This window comes from Somniosus microcephalus, chromosome 1 (genome assembly GCF_052327205.1).
Source record: "Somniosus microcephalus isolate GS21.2 chromosome 1, FLI_Smic_1.0, whole genome shotgun sequence".
In the NCBI taxonomy this organism is placed as follows: domain Eukaryota; kingdom Metazoa; phylum Chordata; class Chondrichthyes; order Squaliformes; family Somniosidae; genus Somniosus; species Somniosus microcephalus.
The window spans coordinates 247,151,946-247,175,062 of record NC_140987.1 but is presented as its reverse complement, the minus strand read 5'-3'; the positions used below and the strand labels follow the sequence as shown (position 1 = coordinate 247,175,062).

Here is a 23,117-nt window from a genome sequence, read left to right as displayed (position 1 = left end):
CCGCCCTCTCTTCCCCCCCCGCCCCTCTCTTCCCCCCCCGCCCCTCTCTTCCCCCCCCCCCGCCCTCTCTTCCCCCCCCCCCGCCCCGCTCTCTTCCCCCCCCGCCCTCTCTTCCCCCCCCGCCCTCTCTTCCCCCCCCGCCCTCTCTTCACCCCCCGCCCTCTCTTCCCCCCCCCGCCCTCTCTTCCCCCCCCGCCCTCTCTTCCCCCCCGCCCTCTCTTCCCCCCCCGCCCTCTCTTCCCCCCCGCCCTCTCTTCCCCCCCGCCCTCTCTTCCCCCCCGCCCTCTCTTCCCCCCGCCCTCTCTTCCCCCCCCCGCCCTCTCTTCCCCCCCCAGTCGCTCTCTCTCTACCCCCCAGTCGCTCTCTCTCTACCCCCCAGTCGCTCTCTCTCTACCCCCCAGTCGCTCTCTCTCTTCCCCCCCAGCCGCGCTCTCTCTCTCTCTTCCAACAACAACATGCCCTCGAAAAAAGCCTTGGCACCGCCGGGCACTTCAGCTAGTATAAATATATTCAGAGTCAGGCGAACAATGGAATTCCTGACAGACTCCAAGTGATCAAGGAATGAATTCCTTATGTCTGTGTTCATGGAGGAACCCTCAGACAGCCTCCTTACTGTTGGGGTATAATTTCTAGGGGAAGTTAATGAGATTCTGAGAAAAATGAATATAATCAATAAAGAGCTGATGGACTCGCTGAAGACATTGAAGAAAGCCCAGGCCCAGACAGATTGCACCTACAATTACTGAATGAAGTAGCTACTGTACATATTTTGTTGGGCACCTTTAGGGAGTGATGTGTTACCTTTAAGATCTCCTTGAACCTGAGCTGACCTCCTTACCCCCAGATCCAGGTCTGTCGCCAAAACAGTATTTTTCCTTCTCTGTAACATATTCCCTTAATCCTGCTATCATCACCTCAATTTTCCAAATGTTTGCCTTGCTCTGTCTCCCCTCCTCCAACCCCCCATCTCCCCTCCTCCAACCCCCCGTCTCCCCTCCTCCAACCGCTCCCCCCATCTCCCCCCCTCCAACACCCGTCTCCCCTCTTCCAACCCCCGCCTCCCCTCCTCCAACCCCCGTCTCCCCTCCTCCAACCCCCGTCTCCCCCTCCTCCAACCCCCGTCTCCCCTCCTCCAACCCCCGTCTCCCCTCCTCCAACCCCCGTCTCCCCCTCTCCAACCCCCGTCTCCCTCCTCCAACCCCCGTCTCCCCTCCTCCAACCCCCGTCTCCCCTCCCTCCCAACCCCCGTCTCCCCTCCTCCACCAACCCCCGTCTCCCCTCCTCCAACCCCCGTCTCCCCTCCTCCAACCCCCGTCTCCCCTCCTCCAACCCCCGTCTCCCCCCCTCCAACCCCCGTCTCCCCCCTCCAACCCCCGTCTCCCCTCCTCCAACCCCCGTCTCCCCCCTCCTCCAACCCCCGTCTCCCCTCCTCCAACCCCCGTCTCCCCCCTCCAACCCCCGTCTCCCCCCCCCTCCAACCCCCCGTCTCCCCCCTCCAACCCCCGTCTCCCCCCCTCCAACCCCCGTCTCCCCCCCTCCAACCCCCGTCTCCCCCCCTCCAACCCCCGTCTCCCCCCCTCCAACCCCCGTCTCCCCCCCTCCAACCCCCGTCTCCCCCCCTCCAACCCCCGTCTCCCCCCCTCCAACCCCCGTCTCCCCCCCTCCAACCCCCGTCTCCCCCCCTCCAACCCCCGTCTCCCCCCCTCCAACCCCGTCTCCCCCCCTCCAACCCCCGTCTCCCCCCCTCCAACCCCCGTCTCCCCCCCTCCAACCCCCGTCTCCCCCCCTCCAACCCCCGTCTCCCCCCCTCCAACCCCCGTCTCCCCCCCTCCAACCCCCGTCTCCCCCCCTCCAACCCCGTCTCCCCTCCTCCAACCCCCGTCTCCCCTCCTCCAACCCCCGTCTCCCCTCCTCCAACCCCCGTCTCCCCTCCTCCAACCCCCGTCTCCCCCTCCAACCCCCGTCTCCCCCTCCAACCCCCGTCTCCCCCCTCCAACCCCCGTCTCCCCCCCTCCAACCCCCGTCTCCCCCCCTCCAACCCCCGTCTCCCCCCTCCTCCAACCCCCGTCTCCCCCCCTCCAACCCCGTCTCCCCCCCTCCCACCCCCGTCTCCCCTCCTCCAACCCAGTCTCCCCTCCTCCAACCCAGTCTCCCCTCCTCCAACCCCCGTCTCCCCCCCTCCAACCCCCGTCTCCCCCCCCTCCAACCCAGTCTCCCCCCCTCCAACCCAGTCTCCCCCCCTCCAACTCCCCGTCTCTCCCCTCCTCCAACCCCCGTCTCCCCTCCTCCAACCCCCGTCTCCCCTCCTCCAACCCAGTCTCCCCTCTCCAACCCAGTCTCCCCTCCTCCAACCCCCGTCTCCCCTCCTCCAACCCCCGTCTCCCCCCCTCCAACCCCCGTCTCCCCTCCTCCAACCCAGTCTCCCCTCCTCCAACCCCCGTCTCCCCTCCTCCAACCCCCGTCTCCCCTCCTCCAACCCCCGTCTCCCCTCCTCCAACCCAGTCTCCCCTCCTCCAACCCAGTCTTCCCTCCTCCAACCCAGTCTCCCCTCCTCCAACCCAGTCTCCCCTCCTCCAACCCAGTCTCCCCTCCTCCAACCCCCGTCTCCCCCCCTCCAACCCCCGTCTCCCCTCCTCCAACCCAGTCTCCCCTCCTCCAACCCAGTCTCCCCTCCTCCAACCCCCGTCTCCCCTCCTCCAACCCCGTCTCCCCCCCTCCAACCCCCGTCTCCCCTCCTCCAACCCAGTCTCCCCTCCTCCAACCCCAGTCTCCCCTCCTCCAACCCCCGTCTCCCTCCTCCAACCCCCGTCTCCCCTCCTCCAACAATACAATACAATACAATACAAATCGCTTTATTGGCATGATAAGGTACATCTTATGTTGCCAAAGCATCAAAATACATTTATGGTTGAACACATAAACGCGGTTCCATTCATACAGTGTATAAACAGGTATATCCTTGAGTTTATAAATATATTTTCGCCTTGTTTATATATACTCTTGTCTTAGTTTACTGGTTGTCTCTCTGTTCATGGCAAGCTGTAACATAGTGTGCCGCCAGTGTTACACAGCTTCTCTCCTCCCCCCAGTAGGAATGGGAGTTTTTGGTTGTCAGTCAGATTTCTGAATTCAGGGCATATTTGTGAGAATTTTTGATAGAAATTCTCTCTGATGCCCTGATATTTTCCACAGGCTGTGAGGAAGTGCATCTCTGTCTCAACTACTCCCTGACTGCAGTGAGAGCATATCCTGTCTTCTCTTGGCAGCCTGGTCTGCCTGTGTCTGCCTTTTTCGATCGCTAGGCTATGTTCGCTAAGTCTGTACCTTGTCAAGGTTCTTCTCAGTTTGTTATCCTTTACCATGGTCAGGTAATCAGCTATGTTGTATTGTCTGTTTAGGGCCAAGTAGCAATTGAGTTTGCTTTGGGTTTTTGTTGTTTCTGCCCAATATGACAGATATTTTTCCTTTTGCTCAGCGACGATTGTGTTGGGTCGAATTCTTTGTGTTACCCTGTCACTGTCCTGGGGCTGGTTATTGTTAGTATTGTTATTAGTTACTTTATTGAGTCCCAGGACTAGTTGACTGAGGGTATTCTTCTTTATGGTCAGCTCTTGGCATTTCAGGGCGTCGTAGTGATAGCATTGGGGGTTGCTCATTTGTAGGTGATTCCAAAATTTGGTGGCTCTTTTTTGGATAGTGATTATTAATGGGTATTGGCCTAGTTCCGCCCTGCATGCGTTGTTTACTGTTTTCCTTTGAGTCCGGAGGATACTTTTACAGAATTCCGCATGTAGGATCTCAATTGGGTGTTTGTCCCATTTTGCAAAATCTTGTTGTGTTAGTGGTCCCCAGACCTCACTGCCATAGAGTGCAATTGGTTCAATTACTGATTTGAAAATTTGAGCCAAATGCTAATTGGGATTTCTATTTGGATTGATTTTTTGATGGCATAGAAAGCCCTTCTTGCTTTCTCTTTCAGTTCATTCACAGCCAGTTTGAAGTTTCCCGTAGAACTGATTTTTAAGCCCAAGTATGTGTAGTGAGTGGTTTGTTCAATTTTGGTTGTTCCTACTGTGAAATTTATTGTGGGTCCCATGTTGTTTGGATCTTTGCTGGAACACAAGGACTTTGGTTTTTTGGGGATTTATTGTCAGGGCCCAAGTCTGGCAGTACGACTCCAGCAGGTCCAGGTTCTGCTGTAGACCCTCCTTAGTTGGTGACAGCAGAACCAGGTCGTCGGCATAGAGGAGGAATTTAACCTTGGATTCATATAGGGTGAGGCCGGGTGCTGTAGATTGTTCAAGTAGTTTTGCCAATCCATTAATGTAAATATTAAAGAGTGTCGGTGAGATTGGCGAGCCCTGCGTCACCCCCCCGCCCCTGTGGGAAGTATTTTGTTTGTTTGTCTCCAATTTTAACTGCACATTTATTGTTTGTATACATTGATTTAATTACATCATATGTTTTCCCTCCTACCCCGCTTTCGATAAGTTTCAGGAATAAACCGTCATGCCAGATGGAGTCGAAAGCCTTCTGGAAATCTACAAAGCATGCGTAGATTTTGCTTTTGTTATGGTGAACGTGTTTGTCAATTAGGGTCTGTAGGGTGAAGATATGATCGGATGTTCTATAGTTTGGCAGGAATCCAATTTGGCTTTTACTCAAGACATTGTGCTCTTCAAGGAAGTTTATAAGTCTTTTGTTTATGATGCTACAGAATACCTTCCCCAGGTTACTGTTTACACAGATGCCTCGATAGTTGTTTGGGTCGATTTTGTCCCACTTTTGTATATGGGTGTTATGAGTCCTTTGTTCCAGATGTCAGGGAAATAACCGACACTCAGAACCAAGTTGAAGAGTTTTAGGATAGCCAGTTTCAGTTTGTCGTCTGCGTGTTTAATCATCTCGTTTAGTATGCCGTCTGTCCCGCAAGCTTTTCCTGGTCGCAGGTCCTTGAGTTTTTCAAGAAGTTCTTTTTCTGTTATTATGGCGTCTAGCGGGTTTTGGTTATCTTTTATGGCCATTTCAAGCTTTTCAAGTTTTTTGCGTATTTGGTGTTGCTCTGGTCCTAGTGTGTTTTTCTGGTATAATTTTTCAAAGTGGTTTACCCATGTGTCCCCATTTTGAATGGACAAATCGTCGTGTTGTTTTTGTGTAGTGTTTTCAAGTTGTCCAACCCCCGTCTCCCCTCCTCCAACCCCCGTCTCCCCTCCTCCAACCCAGTCTCCCCTCCTCCAACCCAGTCTCCCCTCCTCCAACCCAGTCTCCCCTCCTCCAACCCAGTCTCCCCTCCTCCAACCCAGTCTCCCCTCCTCCAACCCAGTCTCCCCTCCTCCAACCCCTGTCTCCCCCACTCCAACCCCCGTCTCCCCCCCTCCAACCCCCGTCTCCCCCCCTCCAACCCCCGTCTCCCCTCCTCCAACCCCCGTCTCCCCTCCTCCAACCCCCGTCTCCCCCTCCTCCAACCCCCGTCTCCCCTCCTCCAACCCCCGTCTCCCCTCCTCCAACCCCCGTCTCCCCCCCTCCAACCCCCGTCTCCCCTCCTCCAACCCCCGTCTCCCCTCCTCCAACCCAGTCTCCCCTCCTCCAACCCCCGTCTCCCCTCCTCCAACCCCCGTCTCCCCTCCTCCAACCCCCGTCTCCCCTCCTCCAACCCCCGTCTCCCCTCCTCCAACCCAGTCTCCCCTCCTCCAACCCAGTCTCCCCTCCTCCAACCCAGTCTCCCCTCCTCCAACCCAGTCTCCCCTCCTCCAACCCAGTCTCCCCTCCTCCAACCCCCGTCTCCCCCCCTCCAACCCCCGTCTCCCCTCCTCCAACCCCCGTCTCCCCTCCTCCAACCCAGTCTCCCCTCCTCCAACCCAGTCTCCCCTCCTCCAACCCCCGTCTCCCCTCCTCCAACCCCCGTCTCCCCCCCTCCAACCCCCGTCTCCCCTCCTCCAACCCAGTCTCCCCTCCTCCAACCCCCGTCTCCCCTCCTCCAACCCCCGTCTCCCCTCCTCCAACCCCCGTCTCCCCTCCTCCAACCCCCGTCTCCCCTCCTCCAACCCCCGTCTCCCCTCCTCCAACCCCCGTCTCCCCTCCTCCAACCCCCGTCTCCCCTCCTCCAACCCAGTCTCCCCTCCTCCAACCCAGTCTCCCCTCCTCCAACCCAGTCTCCCCTCCTCCAACCCAGTCTCCCCTCCTCCAACCCCCGTCTCCCCCCCTCCAACCCCCGTCTCCCCCCCTCCAACCCCCGTCTCCCCCCTCCAACCCCCGTCTCCCCTCCTCCAACCCCCGTCTCCCCTCCTCCAACCCCCGTCTCCCCTCCTCCAACCCCCGTCTCCCCTCCTCCAACCCAGTCTTCCCTCCTCCAACCCCCGTCTCCCCCCCTCCAACCCCCGTCTCCCCTCCTCCAACCCCCGTCTCCCCCCCTCCAACCCCCGTCTCCCCCCCTCCAACCCCCCCGTCTCCCCTCCTCCAACCCCCGTCTCCCCTCCTCCAACCCAGTCTCCCCTCCTCCAACCCAGTCTCCCCTCCTCCAACCCAGTCTCCCCTCCTCCAACCCAGTCTCCCCTCCTCCAACCCAGTCTCCCCTCCTCCAACCCAGTCTCCCCTCCTCCAACCCCTGTCTCCCCCCCTCCAACCCCCGTCTCCCCCCCTCCAACCCCCGTCTCCCCCCCTCCAACCCCCGTCTCCCCCCCTCCAACCCCCGTCTCCCCTCCTCCAACCCCCGTCTCCCCTCCTCCAACCCCCGTCTCCCCTCCTCCAACCCCCGTCTCCCCTCCTCCAACCCCCGTCTCCCCTCCTCCAACCCCCGTCTCCCCTCCTCCAACCCCCGTCTCCCCTCCTCCAACCCCCGTCTCCCCCCCTCCAACCCCCGTCTCCCCTCCTCCAACCCAGTCTCCCCTCCTCCAACCCCCGTCTCCCCTCCTCCAACCCCCGTCTCCCCTCCTCCAACCCCCGTCTCCCCTCCTCCAACCCCCGTCTCCCCTCCTCCAACCCAGTCTCCCCTCCTCCAACCCAGTCTTCCCTCCTCCAACCCAGTCTCCCCTCCTCCAACCCAGTCTCCCCTCCTCCAACCCAGTCTCCCCTCCTCCAACCCCCGTCTCCCCCCCTCCAACCCCCGTCTCCCCTCCTCCAACCCAGTCTCCCCTCCTCCAACCCAGTCTCCCCTCCTCCAACCCCCGTCTCCCCTCCTCCAACCCCCGTCTCCCCCCCTCCAACCCCCGTCTCCCCTCCTCCAACCCAGTCTCCCCTCCTCCAACCCCCGTCTCCCCTCCTCCAACCCCCGTCTCCCCTCCTCCAACCCCCGTCTCCCCTCCTCCAACCCCCGTCTCCCCTCCTCCAACCCCCGTCTCCCCTCCTCCAACCCCCGTCTCCCCTCCTCCAACCCCCGTCTCCCCTCCTCCAACCCCCGTCTCCCCTCCTCCAACCCCCGTCTCCCCTCCTCCAACCCAGTCTCCCCTCCTCCAACCCAGTCTCCCCTCCTCCAACCCAGTCTCCCCTCCTCCAACCCAGTCTCCCCTCCTCCAACCCAGTCTCCCCTCCTCCAACCCCCGTCTCCCCCCCTCCAACCCCCGTCTCCCCCCCTCCAACCCCCGTCTCCCCCCTCCAACCCCCGTCTCCCCTCCTCCAACCCCCGTCTCCCCTCCTCCAACCCCCGTCTCCCCTCCTCCAACCCCCGTCTCCCCTCCTCCAACCCCCGTCTCCCCTCCTCCAACCCAGTCTTCCCTCCTCCAACCCCCGTCTCCCCCCCTCCAACCCCCGTCTCCCCTCCTCCAACCCCCGTCTCCCCCCCTCCAACCCCCGTCTCCCCCCCTCCAACCCCCCCGTCTCCCCTCCTCCAACCCCCATCTCCCCTCCTCCAACCCGAAGGTAGTAATCTCTGGATTACTACCAGTGCCACGTGCTAGTAAGAGTACAGAGAACAGGATAGTTAGGCTAAATACGTGGCTTGAGCAGTGGTGTAAGAGGGAGGGTTTTAAATTTTTGAGGCATTGGAACCAGTTTTGTGGTAGGTGTGACCTATACAAAAGGGACGGTCTACACCTGTGCAGAGATGGAACTGATGTTCTCGGGGTAATTTTTGATAAAGCAGTTCGGGAGCATTTAAACTAGTATGGCAGGGGGCTAGAAACCTATGTAGTGAAATAGAGGAAAGTGAAAGGCAGACAGAAATAAATGGTAAAAGGGTGAGGAACAAAAAACAAAGGGCCAAACTAATTCATAAAAAATGTGAGCATAAAAAAAGCCTGAGGGTTTTATACCTTAATGCGAGAAGCATCAGGAACAAGGTAGATGAATTAGCTGTGGAAATAGAGGTTAATAATTATGATCTAATTGGGATTACGGAAACATGGTTGCAGGGTGAGCAGGGCTGGGAGCTTAACATACAGGGGTATTCAGTATTTAGGAAGGATCGACAAAAAAGAAAGGGAGGAGGGGTAGCATTGCTAGTAAAAGAGGGGATAAATGCAATTGAAAGGAAGGATATTAACTCAGTTAATACAGAATCTATATGGGTGGAGCTAAGAAATAGCGAGGGGCGAAAAACATTAATAGGAGTGGTATATAGGCCTCCAAATAGTAAAATAGAGGTTAGGGAGGGCATCACGAGGGAAATTAGAGAAGCGTGCAATAAGAGCACAGCTGTCATCATAGGTGACTTTAACTTACATATAGATTGGACTAGCCTAATCAGTAAAAATAATGAGGAGGAGGAATTCCTTGAGTGTTTAAGGGATGGTTATCTGGATCAATATGTCGAGGAACCAACTCGGGAACAGGCTATATTGGACTGGGTACTGTGCAATGAGAAGGGACTAATCAGTAATCTTGTTGTACGGGGACCCTTGGGTCAGAGCGATCATAACATGATCGATTTCTCACTCGAAATGGAGAGCGAAGAAATCGACTCAGAGACTAAGGTCCTGAATTTAAACAAGGGGAATTATGATGCCATGAGACGGGAACTGAGTAGGTCTGATTGGACAACGTTCCTGAGAGGACTGGAGGTAGATAAACAATGGCAAACATTTAAAGATAGAATGACAAAATTGCAAAAATTGTTTATACCAATCTGGCATAAAAGGAAATCTAAAAAGGTGACTCAACCGTGGATAACAGGGGAAATTAGAGACAGCATAAAATCCAAAGATAGGGCGTATAAAATAGCCAAAAAAAGCGCCAGAGCGGAAGATTGGGAACAGTTTAAGATAGAGCAAAGGAGGGCAAAGGGCATGATCAAGAGGGGCAAAATAGCTTACGAAAACAAGCTGGCGGAAAATATAAAAACTAACTCCAAAAGCTTTTATAAATATATCAAAAGGAAAAGACTGGTGAAAACCAAAGTTGGTCCATTGCAGTCAGATACGGGGGAATATATAATGGGAAATAAGGAAATGGCAGATCAACTAAATGCATACTTTGGGTCAGTCTTTACGAAGGAAGACACAAAAAACCTCCCTGGGATATCGGGAAAAATAGGGACATTGGCAAAGGAGGAACTGACGCAAATCAATATCTCTAAGGATATGGTGTTAAGGAAGCTAAAGGGATTGAAGGTGGACAAATCCCCAGGGCCTGATAACATGCATCCTAGGGTACTGAAGGAGGTGGCCCTAGAGATAGCGGATGCACTAAGGATGATTTTTCAGAATTCATTAGACTCGGGAACAGTGCCGATGGATTGGAGGGTAGCTAACGTTACCCCACTATTCAAAAAGGGGGGTAGGGAAAAAGCAGGTAATTACAGACCTGTAAGCCTTACATCAGTTGTGGGCAAAATGCTGGAGTCCATCATTAAGGATGAAATAGCGGAGCACTTAGCAAATGGGGACAGGATAGGACAGAGTCAACATGGATTTACAAAGGGTAAATCGTGCTTGACTAATCTATTGGAATTTTTTGAGGGAGTAACTGGTAGAATAGATGGGGGAGAGCCAGTAGATGTGGTGTACCTGGACTTCCAAAAGGCCTTCGATAAGGTCCCACATAAAAGATTAGCATGGAAAATTGAGGCTCATGGGATAAAGGGGAAAGTTTTGGCGTGGATAGGGAACTGGCTGTCAGATAGAAAACAGAGAGTTGGAATAAACGGCTCATTTTCTGAATGGCAGGCAGTAACAAGTGGGGTACCACAGGGATCTGTCCTGGGCCCCCAGCTGTTCACAATTTACATTAATGACCTGGATCAGGGAGTCGGATGCAGCATTTCCAAATTTGCAGACGACACTAAACTAGGAGGTGGGGTGGGCTCAGAGGAAGAGACCAGGAAGCTCCAGAGCGATTTGGACAGACTGGGCGATTGGGCGGATAAATGGCAGATGCACTATAATGTGGACAAGTGCGAAGTTATCCACCTTGGGTGCAGGAACGGGAGGGCAAATTATTATTTAAATGGCAATAGATTGGGAGAGGGGGAAGTACAGAGAGACCTGGGTGTTCTTGTACACCAGTCACTGAAGGCGAGCATGCAGGTGCAACAGGCGGTCAAGAAGGCAAACGGTATGCTGGCCTTCATAGCAAAAGGGTTAGAATACAGGAACAGGGATACCTTGCTGCAGCTGTACAGGGCACTGGTGAGACCACACCTCGAGTACTGTGTACAGTTTTGGTCGCCTCATCTGAGGAAGGATGTTCTTGCCATGGAGGGGGTGCAGCGGCGATTCACCAGGCTGATACCAGGAATGGCGGGAATGACCTATGAGGAGAGACTATGTAGTTTAGGGATGTACACACTGGAGTTTAGAAGATTGAGAGGGGACCTCATAGAAGTGTATAAAATTCTGACAGGTCTAGACAGACTGGATGCAGAAGGAATGTTTCCCTTGGCGGGTGAGAACAGAACTAGAGGACATAATTTAAGGATAAGGGCTAAACCATTTAGGACAGAGATGAGGGGGAATTTCTTCACTCAGAGAGTGGTGAACCTGTGGAACTCATTGCCACAGAGGGCAGTGTACGCCAGCTCATTAAATATATTTAAGAGGGAATTAGATATATTTCTACGGGCAAAAGGGGTTAAGGGTTACGGAGAGAAGGCGGGGACGGGATACTGAATTAAAGGATCAGCCATGATCTCATTAAATGGCGGAGCAGGCACGAAGGGCCGAATGGCCTACTCCTGCTCCTATCTTCTATGTATCTATGTATCTATGTAACCCCCCATCATTCCCAATTTCAGTTAATCCAGAACAATTTTGGCTTGAGTCTTCTATTGCAGAAAGTACAGCACACCCATTGCAAGTTCACTCATTGTACCCCAAGGTCTCACTCCATCTTACTTGCCCCATCTTCTGCAGCCATATATCCCAGCCACACACTCCACCCCTCCGACTCTGGATTACTATTCATTCCCTGCTACTGTTCTGTGTTGCCATTTGGAATTCTGTTGAACCATCTTGGAAATCCGATGTGCCTTACTTCTTTACTCTGCTTCCTTCAAAAGCTTCTTAAAAAGCTATCTCTACAACCGTACTATCGGTCTCCCTTAATCTCACCCGTTCCGTGCTTAGCCTCCTTCTATTTCCCTTGTAAAGTTTTCAGCGATGTCAAGGTGCTATATAAATGCAAGTTGCTGTGGTTGTTTATAGGCTAGCTCTGCAGTTATCTGAAATAAAAACAGAAAATGCTGGAAATACTCAGCAGGTTAGGCAGCATCTGTGGAGAGAGAAACCAAGTTAATGTTTCAGGTAGATGACCTTTCGTCAGAACTGGAAAAAAATTAGAGACGTAACAGGGTTTAAGCAAATACAGAGGCTGGGAAAGTGGGGAGGGAAGGAAAGAACAAAAGGGAAGGACTGTGATAGGGTGGAAGGCAGGTGAGATTAAATGACAAAAGGGGATAATGCAAAAGGGGGTGGTAATGGGACAAGTAAAGAAACAAAAGATGGGTCTAGAGGAGGTGTAAATGGCAATAGCGGAATCATCAGCAACAGCTGGCGTCCGCGGTATGTGCAGTCCATTGTGTGCAAATCACATTCTTAAATATAAGTTTTAAATAGGAAACCATAAGAGATGGCTGTTCTCAGCTTTGCATTTTTACAGATAAAGACGGCTGTCTCCCTCACAAGCCAATATAAAATATCTGCAGTAACGAGATAGCTGCGGTAGTATAATATTATTAGTCGTTTATATTCAGCAATAAATTAGAACACCTGAAGAGTGGTTCATAGCTTTGTGACCTTTTCTGAGGGATTCACTTGCAGTCAATTCATGTTTTCCTCACAGCTGGACAGCTGTTTATTACCATGTCTTCCTGTATTCTGTACAATATTTTCTACAGAGACTGTGCACAGCTTGTTAGTGGGAACTGAATATTGATTTGGAATCCTGTCGATGCAGAAAGAATGAAAAAATGTCCACTAGAGACCTCACAAACATATTCCTATTGATATTTCCGTGCTGAGTGGAAAGCTGCACACTTGATGACAAGGCTGAGACTATCTCAAATCACAGGCAAATCCTCAGAGATTCCTGGTGTGACCTATGTATTTCTGTTTTCTTATCAGTTTCCAAGTTTTTTTTCTTTATTAACATACTATCTTCGGGAATACTGTGTCTGTCACAAGTGATTAAGGACAATCAATTGACATTTGGTTGTTCCAATTTGTCTGTCGCATTAGTCTCTTGATGTCAGTATGGTCTGAAGTTGGATTGAGCTAAAACTGTGCAAGATTTCCTTTACCTGATGTTGGCTTTCTGGAGTTTGGGAGGGACATTATCAGTGAAGTGAAGTCTATATTTATGCATTTCACCACAATGCAGCCGTAATATTTTATAATGGGAGATTATCTTCACATTTACCAAAAAACCACTGATGTTGCATTGTACAGGTAGCAATAGCGTGCGTGTGTACACTCTACATTTTTATAGAACCTAATCAGGGTCTATGAATGTGAACTCCAGTATAGGACACATTTTATTTTGAGCTTGTGTCAGTGTCTTTGGGCTAGAAATTCGGTGCATTTGCACCTCTCGTTAGCGCCCCGAGGGTGATAACTGAGCGCAAACGACTTTTTGTCTGGGTGTGGCGTCGCTAACAACTCCCACTGAATTCAGCGGGAGTTTAGAGGCGGCGGTTACCGGTAGCGCCTGCTCTGCTGTGCAGGCGATGACACGTCATAACCGTGCACAGTGCCCCCTTTTCACCCCCCCCCCCCCCCCCCCGAATCTGCACCAGGCGAAGGCAGCGACTGATTCAGGGGGCGGGAACATAGCGACAGGAGGCTCACGGGGTGCTAACTAAAGGGGAGGTGGCAGGTGGGGAGAAAATAAATCAGCCAACTTACTTGCAGCCGGTGGTCCAGGTAGGGCCCCACAGAGATGTGGGCTTGGCCCCTCCCATGAGGAGAAGAGCCCTTCCATGCGACAGCACTATGTGGCCCAGTGCGTAGCGCTGCAGAACACACCGCCCCTATATTCGGGGTTAACGCTCTAAGATGGAAGTGGAGCGCTTGAATTAGTGCTCCACCTCCCTCGTGGGTGGCTAAAACTGAAGTTAGTGATCACCGGCGCTATTTTTTGCCGGATGCTAAATTTAGCGCACAGGCAATGTTAGTGTCCCAAAATGGTCGCTAATGAATTTTTCACCCTTTATATTTTATTCCAATACAACATCCCTCCTTGGCTGGAATCATGGATTGAACTTCAGCCTTGATTTATTGTGCCAAACTCCAAAGTCAAAGAACTTACGGATCGTGGTGGTGCATCTCCACAAAGCTTTTCATATACATTCTCCAAAATTTTAATCCTGATTACAATTATTTTACATTACCTTTTAAGTAATATACTGTTTACTGCCTGAACCAACAGTAAGTACCAAAGGAAGAAATGGAAAAATTGGCAGCCTGAATAATATACATATTTCCGCTTTCTAACAAAAAAAACTAATTTCGGAGGCTACAGCCTAGCCGGGCACACCCAGTGTTGGGCACGTAGGGGGCAAATAAGGGACCTAACGCCTGTTTCAGGTGTGGCACGACATGCTGATTTTTTTTTTGGCCCTAACCAATATGGCGGGCGGCGCATTCTGGCTTGTAATGACCGTGGGCCACTAAACGGTCCCCATGCCTCCAATATTGCGGGCAGGAAATCCCTGCTCATTACGAGCCATGTGCCGCCCGCCATATGGCGATTTAAGAGGCCGTTTACTGGTCGAATATCTCAGCCTATGTCAAGAAAGAGTAGTTACATCCTGCGAAACTTGTTATAACGTCCTATTTTCCCATGAAAATTTATTCTAAAGGGGATATATTGCAACAAGATTTCACTATTTCAAACCATACAGAGTAAAGTTTGTTTGCTGAAGCCACGATGTTATAAAATGTAATCGTATTTTGTGAAGTGCTTATTTGTTTTCTTTCTTCCTCCTCCATATAAATGGACATTTTGCAGAGAACACTGCTAAGGAACACAAGGTGAATGGGGGGGGGCGAGGGTTGGGGGGAGGATTCTAACCATACCCGCCCGCAGAAACCAGGCTGCTGGGCAGGAAAATGCCCTGGGTCAGTTACCCGCCCAAAGGCCACCTGCATCCCTCCGGATCCAATTTCAACCTGCTCTTCTGAGCAAGTGACAAAGGCACCCACCTAAAGCCAGCAAAGTCCTTCTTTAATTGAGTTAGTAGGGGGTCGATGATGTCAATTGGACCTCGGCGGCATTTTAACTCGGGCCGGAACCGGGGTGCTGCTGTGGTTTTCCTGCCAGGCAGAAGTAAGTCTGAAGATGTGGAGAAGGTGTTTCCAGTATAACAACAGAAAATGCTGGAAAAACTCAGCAGGTCAGGCAACATCCGTGGAGAGAAATTTGAGTTGACGTTTCGGGTTGGACCCTTCTTCAAAACTGGAAAGAAAAGAAACTAGATCGAAGGCAGGGCTGCGATCGGACAAAAGAATGAAAGAAACAAAAGAAGTAAAAGAGATTAGAAGCTAGACGAGATGGTAATAGGCTGGGATTAGGTGTAAAGTGTACTGGCAGGGCAAAAGATAGCTGCCAGGTGTGAGAGAGAAACAAAAGGAAAGGGGGAGGGGGGGGGGGAAAGGAGTGGAACAATTACAAGAGAAAATGAAATAGGGGCCGAGCTTATGATCTGAAATTGTTGAACTCGATATTGAGTCCGGAAGGCTGCAGACTGCCTAATCGGAAGATGAGGTGCTGTTCCTCGAGTTTACGTTGAGCTTCCGTGGAACAATACAAGAGGCCAAGGACAGTGAGGTCCGAGTGGGAATGGAGCGGTGAATTAAAATGACAGGCGACCGGAAGCTCGGGGTCACCCTTACGGACTGAACGGAGGTGTTCCGCAAAGCGGTCACCCAATCTGCGTTTGGTCTCCCCAATGTAGAAGAGACCGCATCGTGAGCAGCGAATACAGTATACTAGATTGCGAGAAGTACAAGTAAATCGCTGTTTCACCTGGAAGGGGTGTTTGGGGCCCTGGACAGTGGGAAGGGGGGAGGTATAGGGGCAGGTGTTACATCTCCTCCGCTTGCACGGGAAGGTGCTGTTTGGGGTGATAGAGGAGTGGACTAGGGTGTCTCGGAGGGAGCGGTCCCTGCGGAATGCTGAAAGGGGAGGGGAGGGGAAGATACGTTTGGTGGTGGGATCACTTTGGAGGTAGCGGAAATGCCGGAGGATGATCTGTTGAATGTGGAGGCTGGTGGGGTGAAAGGTGAGGACAAGGGGAACCCTATCGTGGTTCCGGGAGGGAGGGGCAGGGGTGAGGGCAGAAGTGCGGGAGATAGAACTGACACGGTCGAGGGCAGTGTCAACCACAGTAGAGGGGAATCCTCGGTTGCGGAAAAAGGAAGACATGTCTGAAGCACTGGTGTGGAAGGTGGCGTCGTCGGAGCAGATACGGCGGAGGCGGAGAAACTGGGAGAATGGAATAGAGTCCTTACAGGAAGCGGGGTGGGAGGAAGTGTAGTCCAGGTAGCTGTGGGAGTCAGTGGGCTTGTAGTAAATATTGGTCGATAACCTATCCCCAGAGATGGAGACGGAGAAGTCGAGGAAGGGAAGGGAAGAGTCCGAGATGGACCATGTGAAGGTGAGGGAAGGGTGGAAATTGGAGGCAAAGTGAATGAAATTGTCAAGTTCGGGGCGAGAGCAGGAAACGGCACCGATACAGTCATCAATGTATCGGAAAAAGAGGTGAGGGAGGGGACCCGAGTAGGACTGGAACAAAGATTGTTCCACATAGCCCACGAAAAGGCAGGCATAGCTAGGACCCATGCGGGTACCCATGGCAACACCTTTGATTTGGAGGAAATGAGTGGAGTTAAAGGAGAAGTTGTTCAATGTGAGAACAAGTTCAGCCAGGCGGAGGAGGGTCGTGGTGGATGGGGACTGGTCGGGCCTCTGTTCAAGGAAGAAGCGGAGCGCCCTCAGGCCATCCGGGTGGGGGGTGGAGGTGTAGAGGGATTGTACGTCCATGGTGAAAAGGAAGCGGTTGGGGCCAGGAAACTGGAAACTGTTAAAGTGGCGGAGGGCGTCCGAAGAGTCGCGGATGTAGGTGGGAAGAGACTGGACAAGGGGAGAAAAGATAGAGTCAAGATAGGAAGAGATAAGTTCCGTAGGGCAAGAACAGGCTGAAACGATGGGTCTACCAGGGCAGTCCTGTTTGTGGATCTTGGGAAGGAGGTAGAAGCGGGCTGTGTGGGGTTGGGGAACTATGAGGTTGGTGGCAGCAGGGGGAAGAAGGGTCCAACCCGAAACGTCAACTCAAATTTCTCTCCACGGATGTTGCCTGACCTGCTGAGTTTTTCCAGCATTTTCTGTTGTCATTTCCTCCAAATCAAAGGTGTTGCCATGGGTACCCGCATGGGTCCTAGCTATGCCTGCCTTTTCGTGGGCTATGTGGAACAATCTTTGTTCCAGTCCTACTCGGGTCCCCTCCCTCACCTCTTTTTCCGATACATTGATGACTGTATCGGTGCCGTTTCCTGCTCTCGCCCCGAACTTGACAATTTCATTCACTTTGCCTCCAATTTCCACCCTTCCCTCACCTTCACATGGTCCATCTCGGACTCTTCCCTTCCCTTCCTCGACTTCTCCGTCTCCATCTCTGGGGATAGGTTATCGACCAATATTTACTACAAGCCCACTGACTCCCACAGCTACCTGGACTACACTTCCTCCCACCCCGCTTCCTGTAAGGACTCTATTCCATTCTCCCAGTTTCTCCGCCTCCGCCGTATCTGCTCCGACGACGCCACCTTCCACACCAGTGCTTCAGACATGTCTTCCTTTTTCCGCAACCGAGGATTCCCCTCTACTGTGGTTGACACTGCCCTCGACCGTGTCAGTTCTATCTCCCGCACTTCTGCCCTCACCCCTGCCCCTCCCTCCCGGAACCACGATAGGGTTCCCCTTGTCCTCACCTTTCACCCCACCAGCCTCCACATTCAACGGATCATCCTCCGGCATTTCCGCTACCTCCAAAGTGATCCCACCACCAAACGTATCTTCCCCTCCCCTCCCCTTTCAGCATTCCGCAGGGACCGCTCCCTCCGAGACACCCTAGTCCACTCCTCTATCACCCCAAACAGCCCTTTCTCTTCGCCTGGCACCTTCCCGTGCAAGCGGAGGAGATGTAACACCTGCCCCTATACCTTCCCACTGTCCAGGGCCCCAAACACCCCTTCCAGGTGAAACAGCGATTTACTTGTACTTCTCGCAATCTAGTATACTGTATTCGCTGCTCACGATGCGGTCTCCTCTACATTGGGGAGACCAAACGCAGATTGGGTGACCGCTTTGCGGAACACCTCCGTTCAGTCCGTAAGGGTGACCCCGAGCTTCCGGTCGCCTGTCATTTTAATTCACCGCTCCATTCCCACTCGGACCTCACTGTCCTTGGCCTCTTGTATTGTTCCACGGAAGCTCAACGTAAACTCGAGGAACAGCACCTCATCTTCCGATTAGGCAGTCTGCAGCCTTCCGGACTCAATATCGAGTTCAACAATTTCAGATCATAAGCTCGGCCCCTATTTCATTTTCTCTTGTAATTGTTCCACTCCTTTCCCCCCCCCCCCTCCCCCTTTCCTTTTGTTTCTCCCTCACACCTGGCAGCTATCTTTTGCCCTGCCAGTACACTTTACACCTAATCCCAGCCTATTACCATCTCGTCTAGCTTCTAATCTCTTTTACTTCTTTTGTTTCTTTTATTCTTTTGTCCGATCGCAGCCCTGCCTTCGATCTAGTTTCTTTTCTTTCCAGTTTTGAAGAAGGGTCCAACCCGAAACGTCAACTCAAATTTCTCTCCACGGATGTTGCCTGACCTGCTGAGTTTTTCCAGCATTTTCTGTTGTTATTTCGGATTTCCAACATCTGCAGTATTTTGCTATCGTACCAAGGTGTTTCCAGTTGTGGGGAGACCAAAACTAAGGGCCTTAAATATAAAATAGTCACTAATAAATCCAATAGGTAATTCAGGAGAAATTTCTTTATCTAGAGAGTGGTGAGACTGTGCAACTCGCTACCACAGGGAGTGATTGAGGCAAATAGCGTAGATGCATTTAAGGGGAAGTTAAATAAACACATGAGGGAGAAAGGAATAGAAGAATTTGCGGTTAGGGTGAGGTGAATAAGAGTGGGAGGAGGGTTGTGTGGAGCATCAACACTGGCATGGACCATTTGGGCCGAATGACCTGTTTCGGTGCTGTAAAATTCTATGTAAGAGGATCAGGCCCTGAAAGGAATGTCTTTTTCTTCCCTATGTGGGCCCAGAAGGATCGGGAATGCTTCTCCGGGCCCCACAATTTTCAGAAGAACAGTAGCCACTTCCTGCTCACTTCTTGGGCGGGAAGTAAACCGCCAGCATGGCAATGATGCCAGGCAGTTAAAATTGCCGTAGGCAGGTGGGAAGCTACCCATGCCATTAAAATCGACCCTGACGTGTTTATTATAAGTTAATGTTACTGGTCTATATTACAGGACAGTAACATGGCAATCAAATTACATCAGAAAGCTCAATAGTTTGTTAGCAGCATCTGAACCCAAGATCCTTACATCCAGGAAACACAGTCCCTGTTATATTAGTCTTGTCACAATCATTTAAATTGGATAGTACAACTGGCATAAGTTCAATAATACAAAAAAAACTGGTTTTAGGCATTTGTTCAAATGATCTCAATCCTTGTGTTATTCCATATAATTAAATCTGGAATAACAACAGAAAACGCTGGAAAAACTCAGCAGGCCAGGCAACATCCATGGAGAGAGAAACAGAGTTAATGTTTCAGGTCGAAACCCTTCTTCAGAACTGAGAAACAAGCAGGAAATGAAACAGATTAAAAGGCCAGTTTGGGGGCTGGGAAATGGGGGAGGGGATGAAAGAACAAAAGGGAAGGTCTGAGAGGTGAAGAGACATTAAGAGATATTCAAGATGAGACGAGATGGTAATAGGACAGGTAAAGAGACAAAGGATGGCTCTAGATGAAGTATGAAATGCGCTGGCAGGATGAGAGACAGCTGCCATGTGGGAGAGAAAAAAAGGAAAAGGCACAAACCAAAGGTGTGGATAAAAAATATATAAAAATATAATAGGGGCCGAGGTTATGATCTGAAATTGTTGAACTCGATATTGAGTCCGGAAGGCTGTAAAGTGCCTAATCGGAAGATGAGGTGCTGTTCTTCGAGCTTACGCTGAGCTTCTGTGGAACAATGCAAGAGGCCGCGGACGGTGAGGTCTGAGTGGGAATGGAGCGGTGAATTGAAATGACAGGCTCGGGGGTCCCCCTTACGGACTGAACGGAGGTGTTCCGCAAAGCGGTCACCCAATCTGCGTTTGGTCTCCCCAATGTAGAGGAGACCACATCGTGAGCAGCGAATACAGTATACTAGATTGCAAGAAGTACAAGTAAATCGCTGCTTCACCTGGAAGGGGTGTTTGGGGCCCTGGACAGTGGGAAGGGGGGCGGTATAAGGGCAGGTGTTGCATCTCCTGCGCTTGCACGGGAAGGTGCCGGGCGAAGGGGAAGGGGTGCTGGGGGTGATAGAGGAGTGGACTACGGTGTCTCGGAGGGAGCGGTCCCTACGGAATGCTGAAAGGGGAGGGGGGGGAAGATGCGTTTGGTGGTGGGATCACATTGGAGGTGGCGGAAATGGCTGAGGATGATCCGTTGAATGTGGAGGCTGGTGGGGTGAAAGGTGAGGACAAGGGGAACCCTATCGTGGTTCCGGGAGGCAGGGGTGAGGGCAGACGTGCGGGAGATAGAACGGACACGGTCGAGGGCCGTCTCAACCACGGTAGAAGGGAATCCTCGGTTGAGGAAAAAGGAAGATATGTCGGAAGCACTGGTGTGGAAGGTGGCATCGTCGGAGCAGATGTGGCGGAGCCGGAGAAACTGGGAGAATGGAATAGAGTCCTTACAGGAAGCGGGGTGGCAGGAAGTGTAGTCCAGGTAGCTGTGGGAGTCAATGGGTTTATAGTGAATGTTGGTCAATAACCTATCCCCAGAGATGGAGACAGAGAAGTCGAGGAAGGGAAGGGAAGAGTCGGAGATGGACCATGTGCAGGTGAGGGAATTTCACGACGAGACGAGATGGTAATAGGACAGGTAAAGTTCTATTACTGTCTCGTCTTGAATATCTCTTAATGTCTCTTCACCTCTCAGACCTTCCCTTTTGTTCTTTCATCCACTCCCCCATTTCCCAGCCCCCAAACTGGCCTTTTAATCTGTTTCATTTCCTGCTTTTTTCGCAGGGTTTTGACCTGAAACGTTAACTATGTTTCTCTCTCCACGGATGTTGCCTGGCTTGCTGAGTTTTTCCAGCGTTTTCTGTTGTTATTTCGGATTTCCAGCATCCGCAGTATTTTGCTATCGTAATTAAATCTGGAGTTCTTGGTACCACTTCTTTATGTTTCAACAACTTTATTTTTGCATTTTTTGCCTCCTGAGTGTGAAACAGTGACAGACCCCGAGCTACATAATTGAGCTGTGTGATTTGAACTGAAGTGATATAAAATTTTGTTTCAGTGTACATTGCAGAGGAATATTCTGTCTGAAATATAGTGAAAACAGTCATATTGATAAATCGTTCGAGTAAATTGTTTAACCAGGAATTCTTAGCTGGGGCGTCACTCGTAGCACTGACATCTGTGGCAATGGGTGTCTAAAACGTACTAAAATGGGATTCATTTATAAACTTATTGTTGTATCTGAACAAATTAACATGTAGTTTAGGGGGGAAATGTTGTAATAAATTGTGTTCTAATATTAAATGTTAATATAAGTGGGCTTCACAGTACTATAAAAATCAGCACATATTTATTCATGAACCTAATGAAAAATTATTTTACACCATTTTAAACTGAAATCTTTGAGTGGCTCTGGGCAACTTGTTGAGATTCATAAAGTGATGCTAAATAGATTACTCTTTCATGTTACAGCACAAGTGGTGTAATAAAGATTCAAGTTTGATCGCTATGGCCCTTTAAAAGATATTGATAAGGGCTGCTTTTATTTAAGTAATTACATATTAGTATACATTTTTTTCAAATATTTGGAACTGCAAAGGCAGCTAGAGAAATTCTGAGTCATTATTTTACAAAAATTATTAAAATTCAGAAGGCAAAAGTAAAAAAACATAATCTATTGTTGTGCTTATAACGGTACTCTCTGCCGAGGAAAAACAATCCCCTTTTACCTCTCCAATTATTTTAAGTAAATCAAGATCTTGATAGAAATTACATGAGTATGTTTGATTATGCAGTCTAAGATATAGTGTCTTTCTGTGCCACTGGGTCCAGAATCTCTGAGGTCATTGCCCAACAGTATTGATTTAATTGCCTAGGTTTATTTGTGGAATCCTAATTATTGACTGGAGGAAATTTAATGGAGCAGTCTTTATGAAGATTGGGAGCCGCCGCTCCTGCTGTTGGACATAATGTACTGCATCGTATCCCTTTGGATCATTTTGCACCATCATTTTATACCTTATTCCACTATGACAGCACAATAACATTTAAAGTCATCCTCCTTATTTTCTAATCACTGATCTATCTTTCTTTACTGGCAAGTTGGAAGGTAGCACAGCACCAGTTGCGCTCAAATGTTTATACACTATATCACTCGGGGAAAATTCAGTAATCATAATGAATAAGATGTCCCCACCCCATGTCTTATTACAGATAGGAATTAGACTTCGGAGAACTACAGTAGCATCTTTCACATCATTTAAAAACTATGATAAAGTTAGTTGTGCATTTCTGCAGTAATGCCTTTGGGCATTAAAAAATATTTATGTTGGTTGAAAACTTGTTTGCATTCTGGAAAACAGATACTTGTCAAGGATCGGGACAGAAAGGTTAGAGAGCCCACAGACTCAAACTCTGCCTCCATTCCTTATCTTTGCCATTACAAAAAAGAGGCAGAAAACAGCACGGCCCGAATTTTGTGGTCACCGTTCATTACGCTTACAGCTGCCCACAGGCTTTGCACGGCAACTTATAGCCATTGGGAGCCCGATACAGTGCGGCGCCCTCTACAGGGGATCTGGGGCCTGTGGTCTCCTCAACCAATCAGATTGAAGAATCCTTACTGAGACACGCAGAATCTAAACCGGGAAGTGTAAGTTAGAATATTTATTCAATGTAAAATCATGTACAGAAAGTGAAATAGAGAGAGGGAACCAAAGATGGGATTAAGAGAGAGATAAAAGAGACAGAGAAAAAGTTAAAAAGAAAGATATTTTAATTTTTAAATATCTCTGAGAATTCAAATCTGAAGGAATGAGACTCCACACTTGTAAAAGTAAATTTTCAGTGCCAGAAAGGTTGTTTGGTAGTAATTAAGACTTATCACGCTGTAAAAAATTCAGTTACACTTGAATGCACCAGCCCTAATGCACCTGGTGCAAGGGTCAAGGATGTCTCAGAGCGGCTGCAGAACATTTTGGAAGGGGCGGGTGAACAGCCAGTTGTCGTGGTGCATATAGGTACCAACGATATAGGTAAAAACCGGGATGAGGTCCTAAAAGCTGAATATAGGGAGTTAGGAGTTAAATTGAAAAATAGGACCTCAAAGGTAGTAATCTCAGGATTGCTACCAGTGCCACGTGCTAGTCAGAATAGAAATAGAAGGATATTTCAGATGAATACGTGGCTAGAGGAATGGTGCCAGGGGGAGGGATTCAAG

The 23,117-nt window shown here is 50.7% G+C and overlaps 1 protein-coding gene across 1 annotated transcript in view; it reads left to right on the top strand.

The window, feature by feature from the left end:
* The window catches only part of cntln (centlein, centrosomal protein), a 477,268-nt gene that overhangs the window by 438,489 nt on the left and 15,662 nt on the right, over positions 1-23,117 (top strand). Inside the window, exons 26-27 of the mRNA XM_085991655.1 lie at positions 7,911-7,914; positions 19,337-19,376. Coding sequence (XP_085847781.1) covers positions 7,911-7,914; positions 19,337-19,376 — 44 coding nt within the window. The remainder of the gene's footprint in view (positions 1-7,910; positions 7,915-19,336; positions 19,377-23,117) is intronic.